Genomic DNA, 27377 nt, shown 5'->3' with positions numbered 1-27377 from the left:
GGCCTGCCAAACAACAATGACACCTACAACCAAAAAATAGCTGGGCTTTGTGGTGGTCACCTGTAGTCCCAGCTACTTGGGAGGCTGAGGCAAGAAAATTGCTTCAGCCCAGGAGTGGGAAAGGAGTGTGAACTGTGATGCCACGGCACTCTACCCAGGGCGACAGCTTGAGGCTCTGTCTCAAAAAAAAAAAGAATAGAGAAAGCTGATAAAGTTTAATGCTATGTCACAGTGCCTGTCATTCATATCACTTCATCTCATCACATAAGCATCGCATCATCTCACATCATCAGAAGAACAAGGGCAAGTGCAAGCACAGTACAGTAAGATGGGGGGCTGCAATAAAACGCAGGCTTATTTACTTATTTTTATTGTTTGGGATTCATTGAGGATACAAAGAATTAGGTTACACTGATACGATTTGTTTTTGAAACAGGGTCTTGCTTGTGGACCAGGCTGGTCTCAAGCACCAGTGCTCAAACGATCCTCCTGCCTCAGCCTCCAGAGTAGCTGAAACTACAAGGACACACCATGGAATCTGGCTACAACAAAATTTTTTTAAAGGGACCTCGCACTCACACTCACATTCGTATAACTTTTATTACAGTACATTGTTAGAACTGTTTTATTATAAGTTGTTACTAATCTCTTACTGTGTCTAATTCATGAATTAAATTAAACTTTGTTATAGGTTTGTATGTATAGGGAAAAACATAGTATATGTTCAGTACTGTCTCAGTTTCAGATACCCACTGGGGTCTTAGGATGTATCCCCAAGGATAAGGGGGGACTATGAGTCCCCCCAATTCTATGAGTTACTTTTTCTTTTCTTTTTTAAAAGTTCAGAGTAATATGAACATTCTTTTTTTTTAGAGACAGAGTCTCACTATGTTGCCCTCAGTAGAGTGCCCTGGTGTCACAGCTCACAGCAACCTCAAACTCTTGGGCTTACGCGGTTCTTTTGTCTCAGTCTCCCAAGTAGCTGGGACTATAGGCATCCACCACAATGCCCAGCTATTTTTTTTATTGCAGTTGTCATTGTTGTTTAGCTGGTCCGGGCCAGATTCGAACCCACCAGCCCTGGTGTATGTGGCCGGTGTCCTACCCACTGAACTACAGGCACCACCAAGAACAAAAGTTTTTAATTTTGATGAAGACCAATTTATCTTTTTCTTTCATCACTTGTGCTCTTCATGTCATACCTAAGAAACCCTTAATCCAAGGTCACTCACTTATACCTATGTTTTCTTCTAAAGGTTTTATGGTTTTACCTCTTATTAAGTAAGATCTGTGTTGAGTCAAATTTGGTATATGGTGTGAAGCAGGGGTCCAATTTCATTCTTTGGCTTGTAGAAATCCTGTTGTCTTAGCAACTCTTGTTAAAAAATATTTTCTTCCCCCATTTAATTGTCCTAGTACCCGTGGCAAAAAATCAACTGGATGCAAATGTAGTGGTTCATTTCTGGACTCTCAATTCTATTACGCTGTTGGCATATTCTTTTTTTTTTTTTTTTTTGAGACGGAGCCTCAAGCTATCCCCCTGGGTAGAGTGCCATGGCATCACACTCACAGCAACCTCCAACTCCTGGGCTCAAGCGAGTCTCCTGCCTCAGCCTCCCAAGTCGCTGGGACTACAGGCGCCTGCCACAATGCCTGGCCATTTTTTGGTTGCCGCCATCATTGTTGTTTGGCGGCCCGGGCTGGGGATTCGAACCCGCCACCTTAGGTGTATGTGGCTGGCGCCTTAGCCGCTTGAGCCACAGGCGCCAAGCCATGTTGGCATATTCTTGAGGGCTGTTTTTCTTAAACGATGGTGACTGGTAACTTGTCCTTCCCTGGAAGAGAGATGGCAAGAGGCAAAGCTCTCTTAACACACTGCATTTCTGCAGGTGGGTCAGAGCTCTATGGCTCTTTGCACTGGGCTCATTGTAACTATAACCTCCTGCAAGACTGGGGTCCCCTCCCTGGGGATGGTGGCTGAAAAGGTGGCTGATCAACCAGAGAAATTTACCTTTTTCTTCCCTCTCAAGGTTAGTATAAATACCAAGTTAGGTAATGTATGCACAAGAATTTAAAAAAGTCTACTGTGCTACACAGATGTACGAATATGGAAAGGTCTACAGTGCTATGCAGATGTCAGGTATATTTTCCTTCCTATTCATACTAAGGCCCTTATGACTAAGACCTTAAAAACAGGGGAAAGTTATTTTTAATTTTTACTTTTTGGGTTGAAGTTTGCAGTGCCTGTATTATTGCAATTCCAGATCAGCAAGGTTTGGCTTTTCACATGTTTTTCCTGCAGGAGGCTGTGTGCCCACCATCAGGACTGTGAATGTGAATGTTCTCTCCACATTTCCCCTTCTTTGAATGAAGGTGTACTTTGTACCAGGTACTGTTCTAAACTCTGGGAAAACCACAGAGGACAAGGCTGACACGGTCTCTGCCCCATGGAGCAGAGGGTGAAGCTGTCCAACGTAACAAGCCATCCTAATAAAATATGACCATGAGGAAGGTGCGGGGTGAGGCCTCCACCTGCCCTGGTATCAGTTTGCTCCACGTCCAGGAGGGGATGAGATTATTTCCCAACCCTGTTGGAAGCAGTGGCAGAGGCTGCTGGTGGCTGACTCAGCCCCTAACCCAGGGACTGTGGCATTCTTGCAGGGCCACCCAATCGGACCTGAGCATGAACCAGTAGAAGGGTTCTCAGCAGCTCTTTGGAAGGGAAGCTGGTTTCTGCCTGAAATCTGCCTTCTCCGGCCTTCCGATCTCTGGTTACAGGCTCAGCCTCAGCCTGGCCTCCCTCTCTACCCACCCACCCAACCTGGTGGATGCCCATTTCAACCGGTCTCCTTCCCAGCCTCTACCAGCTGAGAGACAGCTCCCAGAAGACAGCAAGCAGCTCATGGGCACTCGGGGACACAGGGCCCATGGCCCTCAGGCCTGGAAAACCAAGCCATTAGGACCCTTGAGAGCCAGGTGGCTCCCAGGAGAGCTCAGGCCCCTGCTGTACCCTTGGCAGGGCTGCTCTGACCAAGAGTGTCCATCTGCCTAACCAACCCTTAAGTGCACCCTTGTCTCCTGGTGCCTACTGGCGCTCTGAGCCAAGTTGGGGTGGGGAGGTTGTTCGAGGGGAAAAGTTGTAAGGGAAATCACAAGGCAGGAAGGAAAAAGAGCTCTGCCCAGTCTGAGCCCCCAGCTCCCTTCACACTCCCCCCACCTAGCCTCCACCTCTAGGGCTGGGGGTACTACCTTTCTCTGCTCCCCAGGACCTCCTCCGGCACACACCCCTCCCCTGGCCACATGTCATCTGACAACTCAGCATGATCCCTGGGGTTACTTGCTTCAGGAGTACACAGGGTCACAGCCTCCTGCACACAACCCATGCTACAGGACTAACCCCATGGGTCTCTCAAAGCCCCAGATACCACACCCACACACACACCCAGAAGCTGGAGTAATGCCTAACCACCCCATCCCAACCTGCCCAAAAGACTGGGATCCCCCAGCTGCTGTCACTGACTTCTCTGCTCCCTCTGTGCCATTAGGCATCTCCTTGGGTCAGTGGTCGCGACCCCCCCCCCACCCCGCCTCCCCAGGGGCACACACCATGGTGCTGAGCCTTTAGCCTCACATCAGTCCTAGGACAACACTATCCTTCCTCCTCCTGCTTGTCACTTTCAGGGAAATGTGGATGAGACAGGAAGAGACTGCTGGGGAGTGTGGAGACCCCAGGTGAACCAGCCAGCCGCTCAACCTCGGTTGTCATTTTTTCCATCTATAAAATGACAGGGCTGTTCTAATCTCTGAAGCTTTTTGCAGCTTTCAAAGCCTGGCAGTCAGTGGTTCTAGGACTCCGTTGGGAGGATATGTGATCGTTTCTGCTAAGCGACTGACAGCTTGTGTCCTCAATGGGAAGAGAGCAGGCTGCCTCCTGCACCTCCGCGGCCTCCCCCAGGACATCTCCTCCATTCTTTCCTCACCCCGAGACTCAGGTGAGTCGCCTGCTCTGAGCATCTGCAGCACCTTGCCACGGCGCCACCAGGACACCTAAGCTCTCCCCACCCTCCCTGTAGGAGGCTACATCGCCCGCCCGCCTTGCTCTCGTGGCCGGGTGGAGAAGCTGAACCCGGCACCATCAACCCCATCCCTGCCGCACTGGCGGCACCTAAGGACAGCTCCCCCAGCCCGGCCTTGTCACTCTGGAGCCCGAGGGCCCGGGGAGGTTAGGCTGGGAAGTCAGGCTACTGGGCACCCCGGCTGAGGGCCGAGGCTGCTCGACCGCACCTTGCGGCTTTGGGGGTTTAGCAAACACCCTTCATCTTCAGAAAGGGCATCCCCTTTCTAGCTCCCTCTGTGGAAGCCTGATTCAGCCCCATCCCTCCACCCCCGGCCACCCCCGGCCTGCACCTCAGCCCCTCCCCGGCTGGCGCCCCTGCCCGGGGCGGGCCGAGAACCTTGGCCCCCGCCCGGCTCCTTCAGCCCTTGCCTCGGGGGACTTTGGAGCCGAGGAGGAAGCGCGGCGGGGCGGGGAGGTGGGCGTGTGTCGGAAGGCGGCGGTGGCTGGGTTTTATAATCCGCACGGCGGCCGCGGCGCGGGAGAAGGGGCAGCACCACGCATCGCGCCATGGGGGCCTCATCTGGCCTCCGGGCATCTGGGCCGCCGCCGGTGCTGTCGCTGTTGCCGCTGCTGCAGCTACTGCTGCTGCCGCCGTCGCCCGCGGCCCAGGCGCTGGACCCCGGGCTGCTGCCGGGCAACTTTTCTGCCGACGAGGCCGGGGCGCAGCTGTTTGCGCAGAGCTACAACTCGAGCGCCGAGCAGGTGCTGTTCCAGAGCACGGCGGCCAGCTGGGCGTACTCCACCAACATCACCGAGGAGAATGCGCAGCGCCAGGTGCGCGCCCGGGCCGGGGGGCGGGGCGGGGCGGTGCCGCAGCGGCCAATCACCGGCCGGCGGCCTGGCGCTGGGGCGGGCACGCTCCCCCGGCCGGAGACCCCATCTGGGACGCGCACTGGTCTCCCCTCTCGGCACCCGCTTGTCAGCCTGGCGGTGGGTGCTCAGCACCCAGCTGGGCGCGTGGTCAGCCCCAAGACGGGGACTGACGGGATGAGGCTGGCTCCTCTGAGACTGTCCCAGGAGACAGAGCCCTGGGATGGGGATGGAGCAGCCGCAGTCTTCCCTGAGGGTGCCTCGCACTGCAATGTGACCCTGGCTCTCTTAGATCGTTGCCTACCCACCTCGGGACACTATTCCTGTCACCACCCTTCACGGTCTATTCACCCTCCCCTCACCCTGCCTCTGTTCAGGCCTCAATTTGTGCTTCATTGCTCCGGTGGGGCAGATTACCCTACTTCCTGCCCAGAGGGCCCAGGATTAGGGGACACTGCTCCCGCAAACTCCAGTCTCCAGGACAGCGATCTCTCCAGGGCCAGGCGTATGGAAGGCCTCGGCCTCCCTTCCTCCCCTCTCTCAGCACCACGGCCTCCCTCCCGCAAATGACACCTGACTAAGCTGCGGCCTCCCTACATCCGTCTACAGGAGGAAGCAGTCCTGCTCAACCAACGGTTTGCAGAGGCCTGGGGCCAGAAGGCCAAGGAGCTGTATGGGCCCATCTGGCAGAACTTCACTGATCCAAAGCTGCGCAAAGTCATCAGAGCTGTGTGTACCCTGGGCCCTGCCAACCTGCCCCTGGCCAAGCAGCAGCAGGTGAGCCTGAGGTGACCGCAGGAGGTGCCCCCCAGTGCCCCAAGGAGGTGGCAGGGGAGCAGCCTGGCAGGGAGAGAGGATCCTGGGATCTGTATGGGCCCTGGCTGTAAGGCAAGTCCAGGCAAGCATGGAATGGCTCCCTGAAGCGTTGATTTCCTTTGGAGGTGGGGTGGGAAGTTACTGTATGTTAAAGCAAGTAATATGAAGTAGAAAGTCAATTCAGGTAAATTTCTTCCTAGGCTGGTTTGGTTTATGGCCTTCCTTAGAAAGGTTGAAAAGGACCGAAAGGGCACAAAGGCCAGAGAATGGGAGACTTGACCTCCCTGCAGGGTGGTGGTGGAGCTGGGACCTGCCCCCTAACTCTCAGGACTCTTGCCTGTCCCTCTGTAGGCTGCCTCCACTGGAAGGAGAATCAGTGTGTTAGTGATCAGAAGTGGCCTAGATACCACTGTGTGGCCTTGTCCAAGCCATATCCCCTATCTGAACCACCTTTTCCTCCAAGCAGTGTGAGGAGGGGGTGATCAGACTGCCCCTGGGAGCTGTTGACCGCTAACATTTCCTCACCTCTAACTCTCCAGTATGTCTCCCTGCAAACCAACATGAGCCGGATCTACTCCACCACCAAGGTCTGTTTCCCTAACAAGACTGCCACCTGCTGGTCCCTGGACCCAGGTACAGCCCTGCTGCTGCCCTCTCTAGCCTTTGCCCCACCTCCCTGCTGCACTCAGAGGGGATGGCATGCATGGTTATCCATAGGGCCTGTGGAGGGGGTAGTAAACCCAAAGGCATTGCCTCCATTTGGGGCTGGACTGTGCAGATACACCCTGCTTCTGACACACTCACTTCCAAAACCTCTGGCCCCCAGCCCCACCACCACATATGTGCTCCTTGCTCCTGGCTGCCTAGCCTTCCCTTATGCGGGTCCTCTTACTTTCCCCCAAGAGCTCTCCATAGGCCTTGGGCCCCTCGTGGCTCCCCCTATACTCCCAGCCCAACTCCATTTATGAGACAGTCTTGAGGTCAGTCCCTCCAAGGAGCCATATCCTCTTGATGTCAACTACCTTAGATCATTTCTCTGGGGACAGAGCCCTGCCTGGGTATTTGCTCTGCATAGCTCCCAGCCCTGTCCCATCCAGCCTGTAGGTGGTCCCCGGCTTTGGGACGTCGTGATGTCGAGGAAGTCTTGGAAATTGAGCTTTGACATGGAAGCCTTCTTCTAACTGACTCCATTTGCCTGCATCCTAGAGCTCACCAACATCCTGGCTTCCTCAAGAAGCTATGCTAGGCTGCTGTTTGCCTGGGAGGGCTGGCATGACACCGTGGGCATCCCGCTGAAAGCCCTATACCAGGATTTCACCACCATCAGCAACGAGGCCTACAGGCAGGATGGTGAGCAGGCCTCCCTCAGCCAGGAACAGCCCACAGCCCTTCCCAACTGCCCAGTGTCCTCTTGTCGTCTGTCTCCACTGGGTGCCAGGCCTGGAGATGGGCAGAGAAGCTGGTTAGATGAGTCTACACACCACTTCCATTCTCAAAGCTAGTAGAGGTGGGACCCGGCCTGTGCCCACCAAGCCTCTATCACACTGATGGCTGCTCTTCATGGCCCTCCTGCTGCTACTCCTGGGCCCAGCTCCCTTCTTTGCCTCTGGTATTCTCTAGGATCTAATTAGCAGGAGCATGGCGCAGCCCTTAGTTAGAACTATAGAACCATGTGGTACAGCTAGCTGGCAGGTACTCAGCCTTGAGCAGGGTGAATAGCCAAGTTGTATCTGAGCAGTGGAGGTGCTGAAATTGGGATTTGAGCCACATACCGACCCTCCTGCCTGCCCAGGCTTCTCAGACACAGGGGCCTATTGGCGCTCCTGGTACAACTCAGCCACCTTTGAGGAGGATCTGGAGCACCTCTATCATCAGTTAGAGCCCCTCTACCTGAACCTCCATGCCTACGTCCGCCGAGCACTGCACCGACGATATGGGGACAGATACATCAACCTCAGGGGACCCATCCCTGCTCATCTGCTGGGTAAGGACCTGGCCTTGCCTCCACTCAAGTCCCAGGGAGGTGTGGGCCTGACGCAGGCATGCAGAGACATCTAGGGTAATGGAAAGTGGGTGGTCATTGTCACATCTCACATGTATGGCACATTGTCCTGCTCACTTCCACAGGCAGGAGCCTGTAGCAGGCTCAGTACCACCAGGGAGTAGGCAATCCTCTCGCTCCTTATGGGCAACGAGTGACTCAGCTGGCAGAAAGCTAGTAGAAGGCTGAACTAGGAGTCACACTGAAGGTCTGGCCCCAGGTCTGGTGGAGAAAGTCTCAGTCCTAGGTCATGCCCAAGGAAGCGAGTCTGGTGGGGACCAGGAGGCAGGGACCCTGACACAGTCAGAAAGGGCAGCAAGCAGCAGCATGGTGGACTCATGTGGCTCTGCTAACCCTGGGAACATGGGGTACTCAGAGGAGTATGGGTGGGACCAACATGAGATTCCTGGCCCTGAACTAAGTCTGCTGCCCTGGGAGCGCCCCAGGATCCTGGTGCCAGATGCCAAGGGTGCCACTCGGTGACATACATGGGGAGACCAAGCGGTCCTGCTCCTTTCCTCCATCTAGGAGACATGTGGGCCCAGAGCTGGGACAACCTCTATGACATGGTGGTGCCTTTCCCAGGCAAGCCCAACCTCGACGTCACCAGTACTATGGTGAAGCAGGTGAGCTCTGGGATCAGCTGCCAGGGGTAGGGGAGCAAGAAGAGGAGTCAGAAAAATTGGGGAGGAGCAGAAGGGGTTGCATAAGGTGGGCAGGGGCAAGCACAGCCCTGCCTTTTCACAGAGCAGCACATGGAGTGTCTATGCAAGCCTGGAGCTAGGGGTCTGTGTCCTCAGGGAGGTGCCAGCCTCTCCCTGCAGGTCCCATGGTGGCAGATGGAGCAGCCATAGTCAGCAGTACTGACCTGCTGTGGTTCAACACAGAGGGAGCTGACCTGTGTGGGGGACACCAGGCCTGCCCCCTGACCTGTTCCCACACCCACCACCAGGGCTGGAACGCCACACACATGTTCCGGGTGGCAGAGGAGTTCTTCACCTCCCTGGGGCTCTCGCCCATGCCTCCGGAGTTCTGGGCAGAGTCGATGCTGGAGAAGCCGGCTGACGGGCGGGAGGTGGTGTGCCATGCCTCAGCCTGGGACTTCTATAACAGGAAGGACTTCAGGTCTCCACACAGGAGGAGCGGGAAGGCTGGTTTCCAAGCCTGCCCCTACCCCACCCTGGCTCTGGCTGGGGGTTGGGTCTATTCCAGGCCTATTGGGCATATAGGGACCATAAGGCCACCTTCCCTGGCAGCTGTGACAAGTAACCAACCCTGTACCTTGGGATGGAGGAAGGGGGCCCGAGTGGTGGGCGGGGCAGGATAGAGGGTTTGCTTCTTCAAGCCCCAGGGCAGCACCCTCATTCCTGTCAGGTGCCACCTCCCTGGGGCCAGCCCCTGCCTCACCCTATTCTGCAACCTCTCTTTGCCCTCTCCACACCCCAGGATCAAGCAGTGCACGCAGGTGACTATGGACCAGCTGTCCACGGTGCACCACGAGATGGGCCACGTACAGTACTACCTGCAGTACAAGGACCAGCCCGTCTCCCTGCGCGAGGGTGCCAACCCTGGCTTTCACGAGGCCATTGGGGACGTCCTAGGGCTCTCAGTCTCCACTCCAGCACATCTGCACAAAATTGGCCTGCTGGATCATGTCACTAATGACACAGGTATGGGGAGCGGAGAGGACCTGACCTAGCCCAGCCCCACCCAAACCCCACTGTTTCCTGAAGCTTTACCCTTCTTATTTTTGCCTCCCAACCCCAGATCAAGGAGGAGGGTTTGGGATCCACCTGGCATCCCACAGCCCACCCTGAGCCCAGCTCAGTGCTCCTTGAGGGCCCTCTTCTGAGCAGGGCCCCAGCCTCCCCCATCTACATCTGCCTAGCCTCACCTCCTGCTGTTCCCAGCACACCCTCTCCCAGCTGGACCCTTCTCCCTCGGACCTCTCTCCTCATATCTTGTCTCCCGACAGAAAGTGACATTAATTACTTGCTAAAGATGGCTCTGGACAAGATTGCCTTCCTGCCCTTTGGCTACTTGGTGGACCAATGGCGCTGGGGAGTGTTTAGTGGACACACACCTCCTTCCCGCTACAACTCTGACTGGTGGTATCTTCGGTGAGAAGAAGGGCAGAAGGGGCTTGACCCCCAGTGGCATAGCCTACCTCAGGCAGTCCTAGGACCTTCTCTGAGTGATGACCTCACCATGATGCCTGCCTTCTCCTCTCCTTCCTAAAGCTTCCTGCTCCAGAAATCTTCCAAAATTGCCCGAGATAGGGAAGGTGGCCCAGTGGGGAATGCCTTTTCTACTAAAGCTACATAAATCGGTCTATGTGTAACCTCTAGGCCCCAAGACACTTAACCATCCTCTTCTAGGACCAAGTATCAAGGGATCTGTCCTCCAGTTGTCCGAAACGAAACCCACTTTGATGCTGGAGCTAAGTTTCATATCCCAAATGGGACACCATACATCAGGTATTGTTTCCCCTGCCCCTCCCCCCAGTTCTGTCACACCTGCCACTCTGTCCTCTCCTCCTGTGATTCCCCAGGGCTTGTCCTCATGTTCTTCCAGACCCCGAAGGGCCCAGAGTCAGAGTGACCCCTCTCCTGAACCAGACTTTGTCCTTGCCTCTCCTGCAAGACAGCCCCTAGTCCAGCCTCTGCCCTGCAATGGCTGGCTAGTGCCTGAGCCAGAGATCGTGATGCCTTTGCTGTGCCTGCAGGTACTTTGTGAGTTTCATCCTGCAGTTCCAGTTCCATCAAGCCCTGTGCAAGGAGGCAGGCCACCAGGGCCCTCTGCACCAGTGTGACATCTACAAGTCCACCCAGGCGGGGGCCAAGCTCCAGTGCGTGGTGGGATGGGGCGGCGGGGGCAGGTGGCAGAGGGTGTCAGGAGATGACGGCCACCCCGGGTGGGGCACCACCAGGCTGGGCTGATGGGAGTGTATTCCTTCTGTCTCTCTCATCAAGTATTTATTGAGTTGGCCTTTTGGCTAGCATGTGGCAAGACAAATATCCCCTGCCACTCTCACAGAGATGAGGCCCTAGAGTCTTATTGTTGTTTTTGCTGTCCAGTGGAGGATGGAAGTGGCTAGAGGTGGGGCATGTGGGTCAGAGTCCAGTAGGGGACCCCATCCTGAACCCCTATGCCCATGGCTCCTACCCCGCCTACCAGGGAGGTGCTACGGGCAGGCTCGTCCAGGCCCTGGCAGGAGGTGCTGAAGAATATGACTGGCTCAGATGCCCTAGACGCTCAGCCGCTGCTCGACTACTTCCAACCAGTCAGCCAATGGCTGCAGGAGCAAAACCAGCAGAACAATGAGATCCTGGGCTGGCCAGAATACCAGTGGCGTCCTCCATTGCCTACGAACTACCCAGAAGGCATTGGTAAAGTCCCACGTGGGGTGGGACTAGGGCAAGTCCTCAACTCTGGGCTCTGGGCCCAGGCTCCTGCCTGGTCAGCTGAGCTCTGGCACTCTGGGCTGAACATGTCTCTTTCCTGGCATCCTAGAAAGGGCACGCCCAGACCTGAGGGCCTCGGGGGCAGGCTGGCAGCATGCTGCTCTATGAGGTCACACTGCAGGCTCCACTCTTATTGGCCAGGGGGCAGTGGCTGCAGGGCTCTGCTCTCCTGCGGCCATGGGCCACGGTTGGGCTGCTCCAGGACTGCCCAGCCTCCTCTTTCTGCTCCTCTGCTACGGGCACCCCCTGCTGGTCCCCAGCCAGGTGACAGACCACCAAGTGACAGTCAACCAGGGGACAACCAGCCAGGAAACAACCAGCAGCCAGACAACAACCCACCAGACAACAATCTTCCAGATAACAGTCCTCCAGACAACCCAGAACCTAAGTGGGACCTTTTGGGAGAGGGGCACAAGGAGGGTGGCTGAGGTGGGGGTAGCTGAGGTGGGGCGTCAGGTGGGGGGAGTATTTAGGTGAAACTTCCCCTAGAGAGGGCAAGGGAAAGCTTGTCTATTTCCCTCCATTCTGTCCCACAGACCTGATAACCGATGAGGCTGAGGCCAACAAGTTTGTGGAAGAATATGACCAGGTATCCCAGGTGGTATGGAATGAGTTCGCCGAGGCTAACTGGAACTACAACACCAACATCACCACGGAGGCCAGCCAGATCCTGGTGAGAACCTCTGCCACCTGCCACCCACATGTGCCCAGACACCCAGACACACCCACAGCACAGGGCTTTAAATAGAATATTTAAAACAACGCTCAGCTTCAGATCTGGGTAGGCAGGTAGTCGATGCCTCAGCAATATTTCTTTTTCTTTTTTTGTTTTGTTTGAGGCAGAGTCTCACTCTGTTGCCCTGGGTAGACTGTTATGGTGGGATCATAGCTCACAGCAACCCGAAAATCTTGGGCTCAAGCAATCCTCTTTCCTCGGCCTCCCAAGTAGCTGGGACCATAGGCACCTGCCACAATGCCTGGCTAGTTTTTCTTTTTCTTTTTTGAGACAGAGCCTCAAGCTATCCCCCTGGGTAGAATGCTGTGGCATCACAGCTCACAGCAACCTCCAACTCCTGGGCTCAAGTGAGTCTCCTGCCTCTGCCTCCCAAGTAGCTGGGACTACAGGCGCCCGCCACAACGCCTGGCTATTTTTTGGTTGCAGCCGTCATTGTTGTTTGGTGGGCCGGGCTGGATTCAAACCCACCACCTTAGGTGTATGTGGCTGGCGCCTTAGCCACTTGAGCCACAGGCACCAAGCCTGGCTAGTTTTTCTATTTTCAGTAGTGATGGGTTCTCACTGTTGCTCAGCTGGTCTTGAACTCCTGAGTTCAAGCAATCTATGTGCCTCGGCCTCCTAGAGTGCTAGGATTACAGGCTTGAGCCACTATGCCCGGCAGCAATATTTCTTTCTTTAATAGGGCCTGGTAACAGACTAGTTTGTATACAAATAAGTGATGATGCTTGGGTCACTTTTTTTTTTTTTTTTGAGAAAGAAGTTCACTTTGTCACCCTCAGTAAAGCACCAGAGTACTGTGGCATCATAGTTCACAGCAACCTCAAACTCTTGAGCACAAGCAATTCTCTTGCCTCAGCCTCCCAAGTAACTGGGACTATAGGCATTGGCCACACGTCTGGCTATTTTTAGGGACAAGGTATTGCTCTCACTCAGGCTGGTCTCGAACTGGTGAGCTCAGGCAATCTGCCCACCTTGGCCTTCCAGAGTGCTAGGATTACAGTTGTGAGCCACCTCACCCAGCCTTTGAATCACTTTTTAAAAGACTGAAAGCCCCTGCTTGCCCCATGGCTGAGCTGCACTCCCTCCCACGCCCCCATGCCCCACCCATCAGTTGAGTACACTTTATGCCAAGGCAGCAAGCCACATTCGGTTACTGTCCTAACCACAGAGAACTCAAATTCTTGAGGATCCCCACTGTGTACTGGCTCCTGCTCCTTGGCACTTTACTTCTGTTGCCTCTTCTATTCTTCAACAGCCTTGCAAAATTGGTGATCTTATTCCCATTTTACAGATGGGACCCAGAGGCACAGAGAAGCCATAGAACTAATACCAAGCTGCTTCCATCCTAAGGGCATTAGCTTGTGTGGTGGGCTTCCCCTCCCCTCCCCTGCCAGGATATGTCTTGCTCAATAGCAGTCACAAGCTTAAAGAGGGTCTTTAAGCCTGCAATTTGACCAAACTGCCCCCTCCCTGCCGCCCCAAGTTCTCTGGCTCCCCCATGACGTGTCTTGCTCAGAGGCTGCTCCAAAACTCCTAGGCCCCCTGACACCATTCTTTGCACCCTCAGCTGCAGAAGAACTTGGAGATAGCCAACCACACCCTGAAGTGGGGCATCCAAGCCAGGCAGTTTGACGTGAGCACCTTCCAGAACACCACCACCAAGCGGGTCATAAAGAAGGTTCAGGACCTAGATCGGGCAGCGCTGCCTGCCAAGGAGCTGGAGGAGGTATGTGGCGTGGGGGGGGCAGGGACCAGACTTCCTGCTGCTTCCTCTTCCTTGGTTTATCGAGTCATGGTGTCTGCCACAGCCACACACACCTACAGAATTACAGAGACAGCGCCTTCAGGGAATGTGTTCCCCCAGGTCCTTCCCCATGGGCCGGGGTCATTATAGGCAGCAGAGAGGTAGCTCATGGCCTCTCTTCCTCCTCCTGCAGTACAATAAGATCCTGCTGGAAATGGAAACCACGTACAGCGTGGCCACTGTGTGCCACACGAACGGCACCTGTCTGCAGCTGGAGCCTGGTGAGAGCACACATGGGAGGATGAGCGAGGTGGGGACTGGGTTGGTGTGGAGTCAGAGGCGTACCCAGGCATGGGGTTGGCACTGTCAGGTGTGGGGTCAGGGGCGTGGCCAAGTGAGGGGGTAGTTGGACTCCCTGGCTCATGGGATCAGTGTGCCCAAGAAAGTGCCCAAATTTTCCTTGGGTGTGGGTGCTGTTTGCCCCACTGACAGCCAGCACCTCCCTCGTGCTATGCCCTGGCTCACTGCCCCTCCCTGGGAGCCACCCTCTGTGGTCGGTCTCTCTATTCTCTCCTGTTCTCCTGTCCTCCGCTCTCTGCCCCTTAGAGCAGCGGAACTACAAATTTGTATTTCAAGAGCATATGAGTGCACGCACACACACCTCCTACCTTCTCTGGCTTTCTCAGGCCCCTCCCCAGCATATGACTTAATTGTTTGTTTGTTTTGAGACAGAGTCTTACTGTGTCACCTTGGTAGAGTGCCATGGCGTCACAGCTGATAGCAACCTCAAACTCTTGGGCTTAAGCGATTCTCTTGCCTCAGCCTCTCAAGTAGCTGAGACTACAGGTGCCCACCACAACGCCCAGCTATTTTTTGGTTATAGTTGTTATTGTTGTTTGGCGGGCCGAGACTGGATAGGAACCCGCGAGCTCCAGTGTATGTGGCTAGTGCCCTAGCCTCTGAGCTATAGGCACTATCCCCAGCATATGACTGATAAAGAAACTGTGTCACACACAGTCACAGAGCCCCTAGCAAAACCAGATGAGAGCCTAGGCCTCCTTCCTTCCCTCTCCCACAACTTCCCCCTGCACAAGCGCAGATGGCTCTCTGCATCCCACCTTCTCTCCAGGCTGGCTGGCTCCTCTTACCCTGACTCCTTGGAAGGCGCTCACCCCAGCCAGAGTCTCTGTACATAATACCTCTCTGTTCCCTCCCCACCTGCCCTCTCCAAGGCTGGGAGCTAGAGGCATAAAGCTTTTCTTTCCACTTTTCCTTCCGCTTTTCCATGAGGAAGCTCTCCTGGGTGATGGATCTTCCTGGCCTCTAGCCCAGCTCCCATGTTAGAACAAGGCCATGTAGAAGGGAAAATGGAAAATAAACAGGAGAAAGAACATTGAGGGGAGGAGGCGCGTGCCTCTGTGTGCACGTATGCGCCTCTGCATGTGTGTCTGTGTATGCACATGTGTGTACATGTGTGTGTTGATGGGGAAGAGCAAATGTGAGTGTGACATTCAGCCCCTGCCCCCGTCTCTGGCAGCCCTGTTATTTGGGCTGGGCCATCGGGTCACTGACCCATAGTAAAATGACTCACATCACCAGAGAACAGATGTGAATTTCTCAAAATACATTTCTTACCAAATAAAATGTATTGAATTCAATGCCCTGTGAAAATTAGGTGCCACGTAGCATGTTCTGAAACGGAGTGAGCATAACCTGGCATCGAGGGTCAGGTTGCCCCGACTGCCTTGCACCTTCTTCTGGGCTGGGGAACTTTGACGTGGTCTCAGCAGTTTTGCTCTTGCTCTGAGAATCTATGAGTTCCCCCCAGAAGCAGATGAGGGATGAGCCAAGGGCTAGGGCTCAAGCTGTTTGACATCCCCCCCCCCCCGCCCAGATCTGACAAGTATGATGGCCACATCCCGGCAATACTATGAACTGTTATGGGCCTGGAAGAGCTGGCGGGATAAAGTGGGGAGAGCCATCCTCCCTTCTTTCCCAAAGTACGTGGAACTCACCAACAAAGCTGCCCGGCTCAATGGTGAGTCCCAGTGGTGCTGGCTCTCTGTTCCCCAACCTCCCAGCTTCCTTAAAGAGGTCCCCTGAGTCCCTAAGCCTGGGAAAAAGAGACGCAGGGAGGTGCTGGGGGAATGGGCCTGTGAGTTCAGAGAGACTGGCTGTGTCCCCTCCTGCAGGCTACATAGACGGAGGGGACTCATGGAGGTCCATGTATGAGATGCCGTCCCTGGAGCAGAACCTGGAGGAGCTGTTCCAGGAGCTGCAGCCGCTCTACCTGAACCTGCACGCTTACGTGCGCCGTGCCCTGCACCGCCACTATGGGGCCCAGCACATCAACCTGGAGGGCCCCATCCCTGCGCATCTGCTGGGTGAGGGCACAGGTTGGGCCAGAGGGCAGTGAACAGGCTGGGTGGTGAGAAGACTGGATCCCTGGGGGGAGAGTTGCTGAGGCTGAAGGGGGTGGGCACTGGCGGGGGTGGCTGCTTGCATTTGGTGCCACATTTGGTGCCACATTTGTTACAGACCCACGTTGTACAAGTCACCAGAGAAGAAAGACTTCTCGTGGTGGCAGGAGAAGTTCATAATCTTGTCGGGGTGCACCACATAACCCGTCAACACTTGAGGCTCCATGAACCTCAGGTGGAGGGCGAGGAAGGGGCCTCCAGCAGAAGCTGGGGATGCTTCCCCAAGAGGTGACCTGTGATCAAGCCCTTGGGAGGCAGCAGGTTTTGACAGATGGGAAATGGGGAGGAGAAGACAGGCACAGCATTCAGGCTAGGGAAACTGGGACAGGGAAGAATCTCGAGAATGTAGATGCATTTCAGGGGAAGCAGAGAGGCCACACAGGGCCGCAGACCATTTAGAAGTCATTAGGGGGCAGCCAATGACTGCCAGAGTATCAGCTCAATAGCTGAGAGACACAGACCCCAGGAAGGGAAGCAATGTGCCCAGGCTGGCCTGGGGGCTGGGGCAGAGCCAGGGTCGACAAAGTCAGAATGACCAGGCACAGCTCTGTCTATCTTGCTCCCTCCATCACTGTCACTCGCTCTCGCTGGTTTATATTTTAGACTTTATCTGATGTCACCACAAGCTTAACTTCCCTGGGCTATGAAAGAATCTTTGCTCCAAATCTATTTCTGAGCCTTCTACTCATTCTGACTATCTTCCTTCTCTTTAGCCCTGGAAAACTGGGCTCTTTTCTTACCCTGACACAGAAGGAGATGGTTGGTTCTTGCCAGAGTTTCTGACAGGTGGCAACCTAAACTGACCTCAGGCAGTGCAGAGGGGACACAGCAGAGTGACTGATCAAAAGTGTGGCCTTCCAGACTTTAAATCCCAGCTCTATTGCTTAGGAAACATGGCCCCTGGGCAGGTCACATAATGCTCCAGCCTCCATTTCCTCTGCCATCCAGCTCTCTATTTTATAAACGTTCCTGGTCACATTGGCCTTCACTGCTTGTGGACAGCAAAGGTGACCAGAAAGGAAAGGCCTTACCTGTAACCAGGAAAGTGATGATCCTGTGGGCGGGATGTGCACAGCAAAGATGATGAATGCTAAATGTCTAGCACAGTTTGCAAATAGTAGGTGCTCAAGAGATGTTGATGTGGCTGGCAGGACTAGATCTGGATCCCTCTTCCCGTAGGATGGCGCCTAGCCTAAGAAGCATTAATATCTGTCTTTCCTGTCTCTGCCATCTCTCCCCACCCCTCCACCTACAGGGAACATGTGGGCGCAGACCTGGTCCAACATCTATGACTTAGTGGTGCCCTTCCCTTCAGCCCCGTCCATGGACGCCACAGAGGCAATGATAAAGCAGGTCTGCACTGGCCCCGGGACAGGGAGGCCCTGCTCGTGGGGGAGGGGCCCTCTCATTCTAGAATTCCTTACCTCTGTGGCACAAAGTCTGTCCCCAGAGCCCCCAGTTTGGGCAGAATTCCCTCTGCTTGCAGGGCTGGACACCCAGAAGGATGTTTAAGGAAGCTGATAATTTCTTCATATCCCTGGGGCTGCTGCCCGTGCCCCCTGAGTTCTGGAACAAGTCGATGCTAGAGAAGCCGACTGATGGCCGGGAGGTGGTGTGCCATGCCTCAGCCTGGGACTTCTACAATGGCAAGGACTTTCGGTATGTCCAGCTGGAGCTGGGGGCCTCCTTCCTGAGCTCAGTGGGTAAGGGAATGTGTACATGAAGGCTCCATGGCCCCTCCCTCAGCCAGAAGGAGCAGAGTGGAAGGGCAGGGCTAGAATCTGGGACTGAGGGTCTGGAGATGTGGCCTGGAGCCACAGCAGACAGGGTTCATCCATCTGTCTGCCCTCTGGCCTTGAGAGGCCTGAGTGCTAAGTCTGGAGAGCTGAGTGTAGACAGGATTGGGGAACATCCCTTTTAAGGGGAGTCAGAGGAACAGCTAGACAAAGCCTAACGTGATTGTAGCCAGGATACCGGGCAGCTCTCCAAGACCCTGCCCTGATGAGAACAGAGACGTGGGATTCACTTGGCATGGGGCTCTCCCGGGACCCCTGCTCATTGCCATTAGGCTGCATGAGATGCAGAGTAGTCCAGAGACTGTAGTTTTTCTCAGGAAGCCTTGGACTGGGAGGATAAAATGTGACCCTGGGAAACCATGGGCCATACATTCTAGAAAGCACATGACTGAGCATCCCAGTGCCTCCAGAGCAAGCACTTTGTACAGTCAGAAGCACCAGGCTGGGTGGGCAGGAGCTATTCAAGGAAACTGGAGTCTCTTTCTCCCACTCCCTCCCTCTCCCCTCAGGCTCCCTGGGTGTCCCCTTTCACCTTCCTTCCCATGGCAGGCAGTGCTGTGCCCTGAATACAACAGTGTTGGGGTCCACTCTGGGAGCAGCAAGAATTGTGGGTCCCTTTACCCAGGGCTTCTCACTGTCCTCTCCTGGCACCCTCTCCTCTACCCGTGTCCCTAGGATCAAGCAGTGCACGTCGGTGAACATGGAGGACCTGGTGGTAGCCCACCACGAAATGGGCCACATCCAGTATTTCATGCAGTACAAGGACTTGCCTGTAGCCTTGAGAGAGGGTGCCAACCCAGGCTTTCACGAAGCCATTGGGGATGTGCTGGCCCTCTCTGTGTCTACCCCTAAGCACCTACACAGCCTCAACCTGCTGAGTAGTGAGGGTGTTGGCTATGGTAAGAGGGGAACAGGAGGCCCTGGGGGGCTGAGGGCCAAGAAGGGGCAGCCTCTGGGTGGGGGAGGAGAACTTAGTGGGGCACAGGTTTGGGACAGAGTGTAAGGAAGGAGGGGTCCACCAGCAGGGTGAGCCTGGGAAGACAGAGCACCCCAACCATCCCGGGAGGCAGGTTGCAGGGCCCCCTCCCCTTCAGCCACACACGCTCATGGGGCCAAGGACTAGGAGCTGGCAAGATGCAGGCATAGGGCTGATGGCTGGGCTCCCTCCCCTTGGCAGAGAACGACATCAACTTTCTGATGAAGATGGCACTCGACAAGGTCGCCTTTATCCCCTTCAGCTACCTGGTCGACCAGTGGCGCTGGAGGGTATTCGATGGGAGCATCAGCAAGGAGAACTACAACCAGGAGTGGTGGAGCCTCAGGTACTAGATCACCTGATGTGGGCTGAGGGGACCTCGGGGTCCACGTGTGCCTGTGTGTCTGAGGATGGGCCAGTGTCAGGGGTGAGCAATGGGGACATAGTGGGTGGCTATGCCGAGGCACAGCATGCAAGTGAGTGGGGTGCCCTATGTAGCCCCAGGTGCAGGGATCATCCTTCAAAATGCCAACTCCCCTCCCTGCTTGGTTCTGCCCAAATTTGCCATCCAACATCTGTTCCCTCTTGACAGGCTAAAGTACCAGGGTCTCTGCCCCCCGGTTGCCAGGTCTCAAGGTGACTTTGACCCAGGAGCCAAGTTCCACATTCCTTCAAGTGTGCCTTACATCAGGTAACAGGGACGGGAGGAGGGTGAGCCATGAGGAGCAGTGCCCACAACTTAGTGCTTAAAATGCGGTCACTGCTGGTCTTTTATAACAGTTCAAACCAGAAACTCAACGTGAAATTTGGCTAATGGTATAAGACCTTGGTTGAGTAGTTAACATTAACCATGACATGTGACTAGATCCTGACCTGAGCACTATCACTTTGTTTTTATTTTAATTAAATTTAATTATTATTATTTTTTTAGAGACACAGTCTCACTTAGTCACCCTCGGTAGAGTGCTGTAACATTATAGCTCACAGCAACCTCCAGCTCTTGGGCTTAGGCAATTCTCTTGCCTTAGCCTCCCAAGTAGCTGGGACTACAGACGCCTGCCACAACGTCCGGCTATTTTGTGTTGCAGTTTGGCCAGGGCTGGGTTTGAACCAACCACCCTTGGTATATGGGGCCCGCACCCTACTACTCACTGAGCCACAGAGATGACTCCAATGTCCAATCCCACACCTGCCACCTGGAGTGGTTTCAGGGGTTCCAAGCTGGCACTCACTGTCACCCAAAAGCAGGGCCTATTGGGTGGTTAGATTCCAAGCTTAATGTAGACAATTTTCCAAGCAGGGGTGGGCAATGGAGATGTGGCAGCTCTGGAAAAATACATTGTACATTTTGGCCAGGCACAGTGGCTCACACCTGTAATCCTGGCACTCTGGGAAGCCAAGGCAGGAGGATCCTTTCAGCTCAGGAGTCTGAGACCAGCCTGAGCCAGACCAAGACTCCGTCTCTACTAAAAATAGCAAAATTAAGGGCAGCACCTGTGGCTCAAAGGAGTAGGGCACTGGCCCCGTATACCAGAGGTAGCAGGTTCAAACCCAGCCCTAGCCAAAAACTGCAAAAAAAAAAAAAAAGATAGAAAAATTAGCTGGGTCCTGTGGTGTGCTCCTGTAGTCCCAGCTACTCTGGTGACTGAAGCAGGAGGATCACCTTAGAGCAACCTCCACAGAGATAGCAGAAAGCTAGGATGATACCACTGCAGTCTATTATGCAGGGTGACAGAGTGAGACTCTGTCTTTAAAAAAAAAGAAGAAAATAAAACATTATACCTTATGGCCAGCAGCCTTAGTAAAGCACTTTTAAGAAGGGTAAGGGGAATCAGTGACCCATTGTTTACTCCCCCGCATTCAAAGTGAGGCCTGCGCTATGGGTTGGGGACATTTAAAACCTCTCCAGACTTGCTCCTCTCCAAGGAGAAGAGGCAGATTTCTTTATTTTATTTTATTTTATTTTTTACATATACATGAGATTATTAGATTTCTACTTTTTGCCTTCACAGAGTAAAAAGGCTTAAAATTTAACAACAATAACAATGTTTAAGATAAGGAAGCAAAAACCTCGTAAAGAATGAGCAAAAATAAATACATTTGTGAGAGAGTCTCACTATGTCACCATAGTGTCACAGCTCACAGCAATCTCTAACTCTTGGGCTTAAGCCATTCTCTTGCCTTAGCTTCCCAAGTAGCTGGGACTACAGGCACCTACCACAACGCCCAGCTATTTTTTGTTGCAGTTGTCATTGTTGTTTCAGCTGGCCCAGGCTGGGTTCGAACCCACCAACCTTGGTATATGACTGGCAGATTTCTATCAGGGAATTCCTGCCAGCTCAGATACGGAGATCAGTTTGGGGCTGGCTTTCCTGCTCAGACCACCCTGCCAAATCCATGTGACCCATTGGCAATACCCAGCCTCTACTTGTACATATACTTCTGGGATGGAGACCTCACTGCCTCAAAAGCAGCCTGCCACATCCTTGCAGAGCTCTGCCCTGACCCCTCTCACCATGGGTACTCCCTGGACGCCCCCCCCCCCCGCACTGTCCCCAGAGCAACCCACCCAAGACATGGAGGGTTGGGACACAGGCCCAGTGGGGAAGGGTCTTGGATATCTCTGAAGGCCAGAGTAGGGTCACCCTGACACTCTGACTCCAGTGAGGAGCAGAGCTGGGCTCTATATGATGGTTACAGGCAGGAGGGACTAGGACTCAGCAGCACAAGCACCTCAACTAGCTCCAACATGCCATGTCCTCCGTCTGCTCCAGGTACTTTGTCAGCTTCGTAATCCAATTCCAGTTCCATGAGGCGCTGTGCCACGCGGCTGGCCATGAGGGCCCCCTGCACAAGTGTGACATCTATCAGTCCAAGGAGGCAGGGAAGCGCCTCGCGTGAGTCCCCCCCCACCCCCAGCCCTCTTTTGACTGTTTCCATGCTCTGGCCTGCTCCCTTGGCCTTGAGGGACTCTCTGGGCTCTTTCTGGGAACACTAACATTTGGGGCACCATCAGCTAGAGCCTGTGCCAGGCCTGATGTGCCATCTTTGTAGGGAACTGGAGCCCTGGGGCCCCATCTCTCCTCCCCAACTTATGCCCCCAGCACATCCAGGCCCTCCCAATCTCAAAGGGAAGATTAGGCTAAGACGGGGGTGTGGAGGGTGGGTATTAGGCTGGGTCAAGAGGGGCCACCATGTCCTCAATTTCCCTTTCTCTGTTGTTTTCACCAGGGACGCCATGAAGCTGGGCTTCAGTAAGCCATGGCCAGAAGCCATGAAGCTGATCACGGGCCAGCCCAACATGTCTGCCTCCGCCATGATGAACTACTTCAAGCCACTGCTGGACTGGCTGGTCACAGAGAATGGGCGGCATGGGGAGAAGCTAGGCTGGCCACAGTACAACTGGACGCCAGACTCCGGTACCACCACCTTCCCCACCTTCAGCCCCAGGCCCACCCCTCTGGGCTTGCGCAGGGCCGAGCCCTCTCCCCAGCCCAGGCAGACTCAAGTGTGACCTCAGAGCCAGCACAGGGAAGCCAGGCCACAGGACCCAGCTGCCCCGCCCTGCCCTGCCCACCGCCTGTCTCCTTGCTTCCCTGACCAGCTCGCTCGGAAGGCCCCGTCCCGGACACCGGACGCGTCAACTTCCTGGGCCTGAACCTGGACGCACAGCAGGCCCGTGTGGGCCAGTGGGTGCTGCTCTTCCTGGGCGTCGCTCTACTGGTGGCCACCTTGGGGCTCACCCAGCGGCTCTTCAGCATCCGCCACCACAGCATCCGTAGGCCCCACCGTGGACCCCAGTTCGGCTCCGAGGTGGAGCTGAGACACTCCTGAGATGGCTAGACTGGGCCAGTCTCACCAAAGACTGGGAGGGGGACAAGGGCACACCCAGCCTACTCTCCTCCTCTTCCCGCCCTGTTCCCCTCCCAGCTCTGTCCTCCAGACTGACAGCCACCCCATCCCCCCCCTCTTTCTCCAGGCACATAACAGGAGTGTCTCAGCCCTCACCCTTCAAATCTGTCTGTGAATACAATTAAAGGTCCTCCCCTCCCCATATGAGTCTGTGTCCCTCAAGGGGAAGCCAGGGACAGGGACAGGCTGTTCTCCTGCCTTCTGGCAGTCAAGCAGATTCCTTTACTGGGTTTCTTTTTCCATCTTCCTCCAAGAACTGTCTCAGAGAACCCCCAGAGCTCTGGCCCAGCCCCACCCAGCCCCTGGCCTGCCTTCTCTCCAGTCCAGGCAGCCAGACACTGCAGAGTGGCAGCCCCTGCCCAACCTAGGCATAGACCCAGAAGGACTCCAGGAAGCCAAGGGGAACAGACATCTGGGCTGCTGTCCTCACGTGTTATGTGGTGTAGAGCCTTGTGCTGCCCCAGTCCCACCCAGTGCTGGCTCCCTGGCCCACCTGTCCCCACAAATGATGAGGTTCCTCCAGGCAAAGCTCCTGGTTGCCACTGGCTGCCTGCGGGCAGGCACCCCAGATGGGCCTGTTTCATGGAGGGTGCGACCTGGCCCAGTGGTCACTGTGGGCTCCTGCCTGCCCTCGCTTTATGTCCACTGGGCCAGGTCTGCACCCTCCCACTCACCTGAGGAGACAACCTTGGCTCCCAGACAGAGCCGTGCAAGCATTGCCCAAGGGAGAGGGGAACAGGACAGGAAGAGGAGAAGAGTGGCCTGGGTGTGCCCATGTCCCCTGCCCATGTGGGCCTAGGGATGAACGGCCAGAGGCCACCCTGCTCACTTCTCCAACACATGGCCTTGCTCCTCCCAGTTTGGGGGAGTCTTATTTTGAGGGACATTTTTATAACTTTTATGTACATGTTTATGTAGAAAATTTGGAAAATACAAAAAACTATAAAGAAAATAAAAGCCCTTTATATCAACATCAAGAGATAAGCTCTGTCGACATTTTGATGTGTATCTTTCCAGCCTTTTTTTCTCTGCACTTACATATTTTAGATGGGATCACACTGTATTTACAGTTTGATGTTCCTTTTTCAGTTAACATGACTAGATCTATTTTCAGATATTTAAATGCCAAACCTAGAACTGAGGCCAAATGCAAGTTGGTCAGTTTTCTGGGGCCAGAGGCTTCGCTGGCAGCCAAGCCTCCCCATGAGAGCCCTAGACCGAGCCTACCTGAGCCTTCACTCTCTCCTGGTCCATCCCCCAGTATCTGCCCTCTAATATCCTTAGCCCGTGTTTTTCCCCTCCAATCTCCAGCTGTCAGGCGTCTCTATGTGTTGTCCATAGGCTTGGTTGTTCAGGTCTGCTCAGCATTCCTGGACAGGATGTTGAATTGAGGTATTTGGGGTATGCAAGTGGGTGGATATTTATGCTTACATAGGACAATGGAATTTATAAACATATCCTCTAAATAGTTCCAGCCTTCTACCACTGAAGACTTCTTTAATTACTATCCCCTAGTCTGTTTGGAAAGCTCTTTGTCTGCCAGACAAAGGTCATTGTCCCATAACCCCCTTTCCTATTTTTTTTTTTTTTTTGAGACAGAGCCTCAAGCTATCCCCCTGGTCAGAGTGCCATGGCATGGCACCACAGCTCACAGCAACCTCCAACTCCTGGGCTCAAGCGAGTCTCCTGCCTCAGCCTCCCAAGTAGCTAGGACCACAGGTGCCACCACAACGCCAGGCTATTTTTTTTGGTTGCAGCCGTCATTGTTGTTTGGTGGCCCGGGCTGGATTCAAACCTGCCACCTTAGGTGTATGTGGCTGGCACCTTAGCCACTTGAGCCACAGGCGCTGAGCCTCCCTTTCCTATTTTTTATGAACCTCAGAGGTTCATGCTGCTTGTCAGAGCTGTAAGCAGCGTGGTGTCACCAGCGTTCAGCACCCAAAGGACTGGGGAACAGGAGGAAGGAGAAGAGGAAGGGCAAGAAGAGGAGAAGAGTGGGCTGGCCTGCAGACTGAGGGCAAAGAAGCTCCACGGTGCAGCTGCTGGGCCAGCCTCATCCACTAGACTTTTTGAAATTTTGCCAGTGTTCAGATTCCTGTTACTGCCTCAATGGGAAAGTGGGGAAAGGTTGGGGCTACCTGGATGGTGACAGAGGAAGACAAAGTGGTGACAGCAGGAAGAGGAGCCAGGCTTGTGTTTTCTTTTTCTTTTCTTTTTTTTTTTTGAGATAGTCTCACTTTGTCGCCCTCAGTAGAGTGCTGTGGCATCATAGCTCACAGCAACCTCCAACTCCTGGGTTTAGGCAATTCTCTTGCCTTAGCCTCCCAAGTAGCTGGGACTACAGGCGCCTGCCACAATGCCCAACTATTTTTTTGTTGCAGTTTGGCTGGGGCTGGGCCCGAACCTGCCACCCTTCGTATAGGGGGCCAGCGCCCTGCCCACTGAGTCACAGGCACCGCCCAGCCTCGTGTTTTCTGCTGGTGGCCCTGAAGTCTAAGCACTTCCCCAGGCTGCACCTCCCAATGCCACTCTTCGATGACCAGCTCTTACCTACATGGGCCACAGGTGATGTGGCTGCCAGAGAGTTTCTCTGACCTCCCCAGCCCCCACCTTCCTTCATCTGCCCGACTCCCATCCCACCTACCCTGGCTTTAACGCAGGTGAATCAAGGGCCTTTGCCCGAGGCCTGAGGCCAGTGGCCAGTCCCACCTCTGCGCTTACTACCTGTTTGACTTTGAGCCATTTACTTCCATTTTCTGAGCCTGAATTTTCACACCTGTGAAATGGTTCTTATAAACCATCTCATGGGGCGGCACTTGTGGCTCAAAGGAGTAGGAGGCCGGCCTCATATGCTGGAGGTGGTGATTCAAACCCAGTCCTGGCCAAATAAATAAATAAATAAAATAAACCATCTCATGATTGCTGCAAGAATTAAATGAGATAGTGTAGAAAGTCCTAGTCATGGCTTCCCCTCTTCATACTGGCTGCATCATCTGAGAAAGTTTCAAAACTTCAAACATCCCCAGGTTGCAGAACAGAAGGATGAAGATCAAACAGAGACTGGCGGTCACCCACACTGGAGAGAGGGGGAAGGAAGAAGGAAGACCAGGGTGACAGGATAGAGAACGCCCTCTCTCCCACCTGCCTTCCAGGAACTCTCTCATGCTAACTCCCTACACCGTCCACTGTTTTCTTTCTGGAACACCAGGAGCTTGGCTTCAGTTTTGGAACTGCTCAGCCATCGTCACTTCCAGTGTGACCTCTCCCTTACCCTTTTTGGTCTTTTCAGGGGACTCCCATTAGACTCTGCTTGGAGCTTTCTGTTTGGTCCTCCGCGTCTCCTAATTCTTGCTCACAGTTCTCGCCTCGTTTTCCATCCTGCGCGCTTGACGATTTCCCAGCTGCATCCTCTCATGCCCAGTTCTGCTTTTCAGGCGACAGCTTCACCTGGCCGCTTGCGGTTTGTGTTGTTCCAGTTTAATCCCTGTATTTTTCATTTTACCATCTCTGTCTCTTTCAGACTTCCTGTGTTTTCACAAAGCCTGTTTTTGCTTCACAGATTCTGTTTCTTAATCACTTCAAAGACTTGTTTTTCAACTGTTATGTAAAATATACATAACACAAATTTACCATTTTAATTTTTTTTTCCCCAGACTGAGTCTCACTCTGTTGTCCTAGGCTGGAGTGCCAGGGCATCGGCCTAGCTGACAGCAACCTCAAACTCCTGGGTTCAAGCCCTCATCCTGCCTTAGCCTCCCAAGTAGCTGGGACTACAAGGTGCCCACCACCTCATCAAGCTACTTTTTCTATTTTTAGTAGAGACAGGGGTCTTACTCTTGCTCAGGCTGGTCTCTAATTCCTGAACTGAAGGGATCCTCCCACCTTGGCCTTCCAGAGTGCTAAGATTATTTTAAGCCTTAAAGGAATGTGATGATGGGACCTGAGTCACTAACAAGCAGATGTAACCTTTGTATCCCTAATTATATTAGATTAGCCTTTTTCCTTTACTTACATTGCTTTGTAAAATGTTATAAAACACTAAAGGGCATCAGAGAAGACCCCTTTTCTCTTTACTGCTAATCTTCATTATAGATTAACATCCCCTTTCTTCTTTTATACAAAGACCTTATGACTATCACATTGTCTAAGATGGAATGTTAAATATACTCTTTTAAACTGGGAAAAGAAAACAAACAAGCTCTAACTAATCAGATTGCTATAACTCACAGACCAACCTTGTATAGGAAATGTAATTCTGCTAAAGTCTTTGTTTTCTGCCTACATAAAAGTAAGACCTGTTCAGTTTCAGAGCAGTGACCCCATTTCTTTGGAGTCTGTGTTCCCCAATGGCATCTGGAGCTTTACACTTGAATGAACTCTTTTAAACTGGATTCATGTGCTGAAAGCCTCCCAACTGGTCCCTAGTCCCTGGAAAGTGCTTAGAGAAAGTTAGCTATTATTCTTGTCCCTCCTGGCATTGGACTT

General features: G+C 53.9%; 1 protein-coding gene across 2 annotated transcripts; it reads left to right on the top strand.

Moving 5' to 3' along the window:
* The first annotated feature begins 4603 nt into the window (after positions 1–4603).
* Positions 4604–23025, top strand: LOC100946178 (angiotensin-converting enzyme). 2 transcript variants are annotated; one of them, XM_003786211.2, is made up of 25 exons: positions 4604–4891; positions 5537–5704; positions 6283–6376; positions 6950–7093; positions 7536–7727; positions 8313–8410; positions 8737–8909; positions 9231–9454; positions 9760–9904; positions 10163–10261; positions 10510–10632; positions 10962–11173; positions 11785–11921; positions 13552–13710; positions 13922–14009; positions 15623–15766; positions 15921–16112; positions 17464–17561; positions 17695–17867; positions 18680–18903; positions 19182–19326; positions 19573–19671; positions 21755–21877; positions 22212–22399; positions 22585–23025. In XM_003786211.2, the coding sequence occupies exons 1-25, from the start codon at positions 4625–4627 to the stop codon at positions 22812–22814; spliced, it is 3939 nt and encodes a 1312-aa protein (XP_003786259.1). In that variant the 5' UTR covers positions 4604–4624; the 3' UTR covers positions 22815–23025. The 2 variants fall into 2 exon arrangements, with proteins under 2 accessions (XP_003786259.1, XP_012658395.1); XM_012802941.1 differs by lacking the exons at positions 4604–4891; positions 5537–5704; positions 6283–6376; ... (7 more) ...; positions 10510–10632; positions 10962–11173 and adding an exon at positions 11382–11636 and having other exon boundaries at positions 22585–22814.
* Positions 23026–27377: the final 4352 nt, after the last annotated feature.

This window comes from Otolemur garnettii, unplaced genomic scaffold, assembly GCF_000181295.1.
Source record: "Otolemur garnettii isolate 467f Iridium unplaced genomic scaffold, OtoGar3 scaffold00018, whole genome shotgun sequence".
Classification (NCBI taxonomy): Eukaryota; Metazoa; Chordata; class Mammalia; order Primates; family Galagidae; genus Otolemur; species Otolemur garnettii.
The sequence above is the reverse complement of the archived record's forward strand: the minus strand, read 5'-3'. Positions and strand labels throughout refer to the sequence as shown.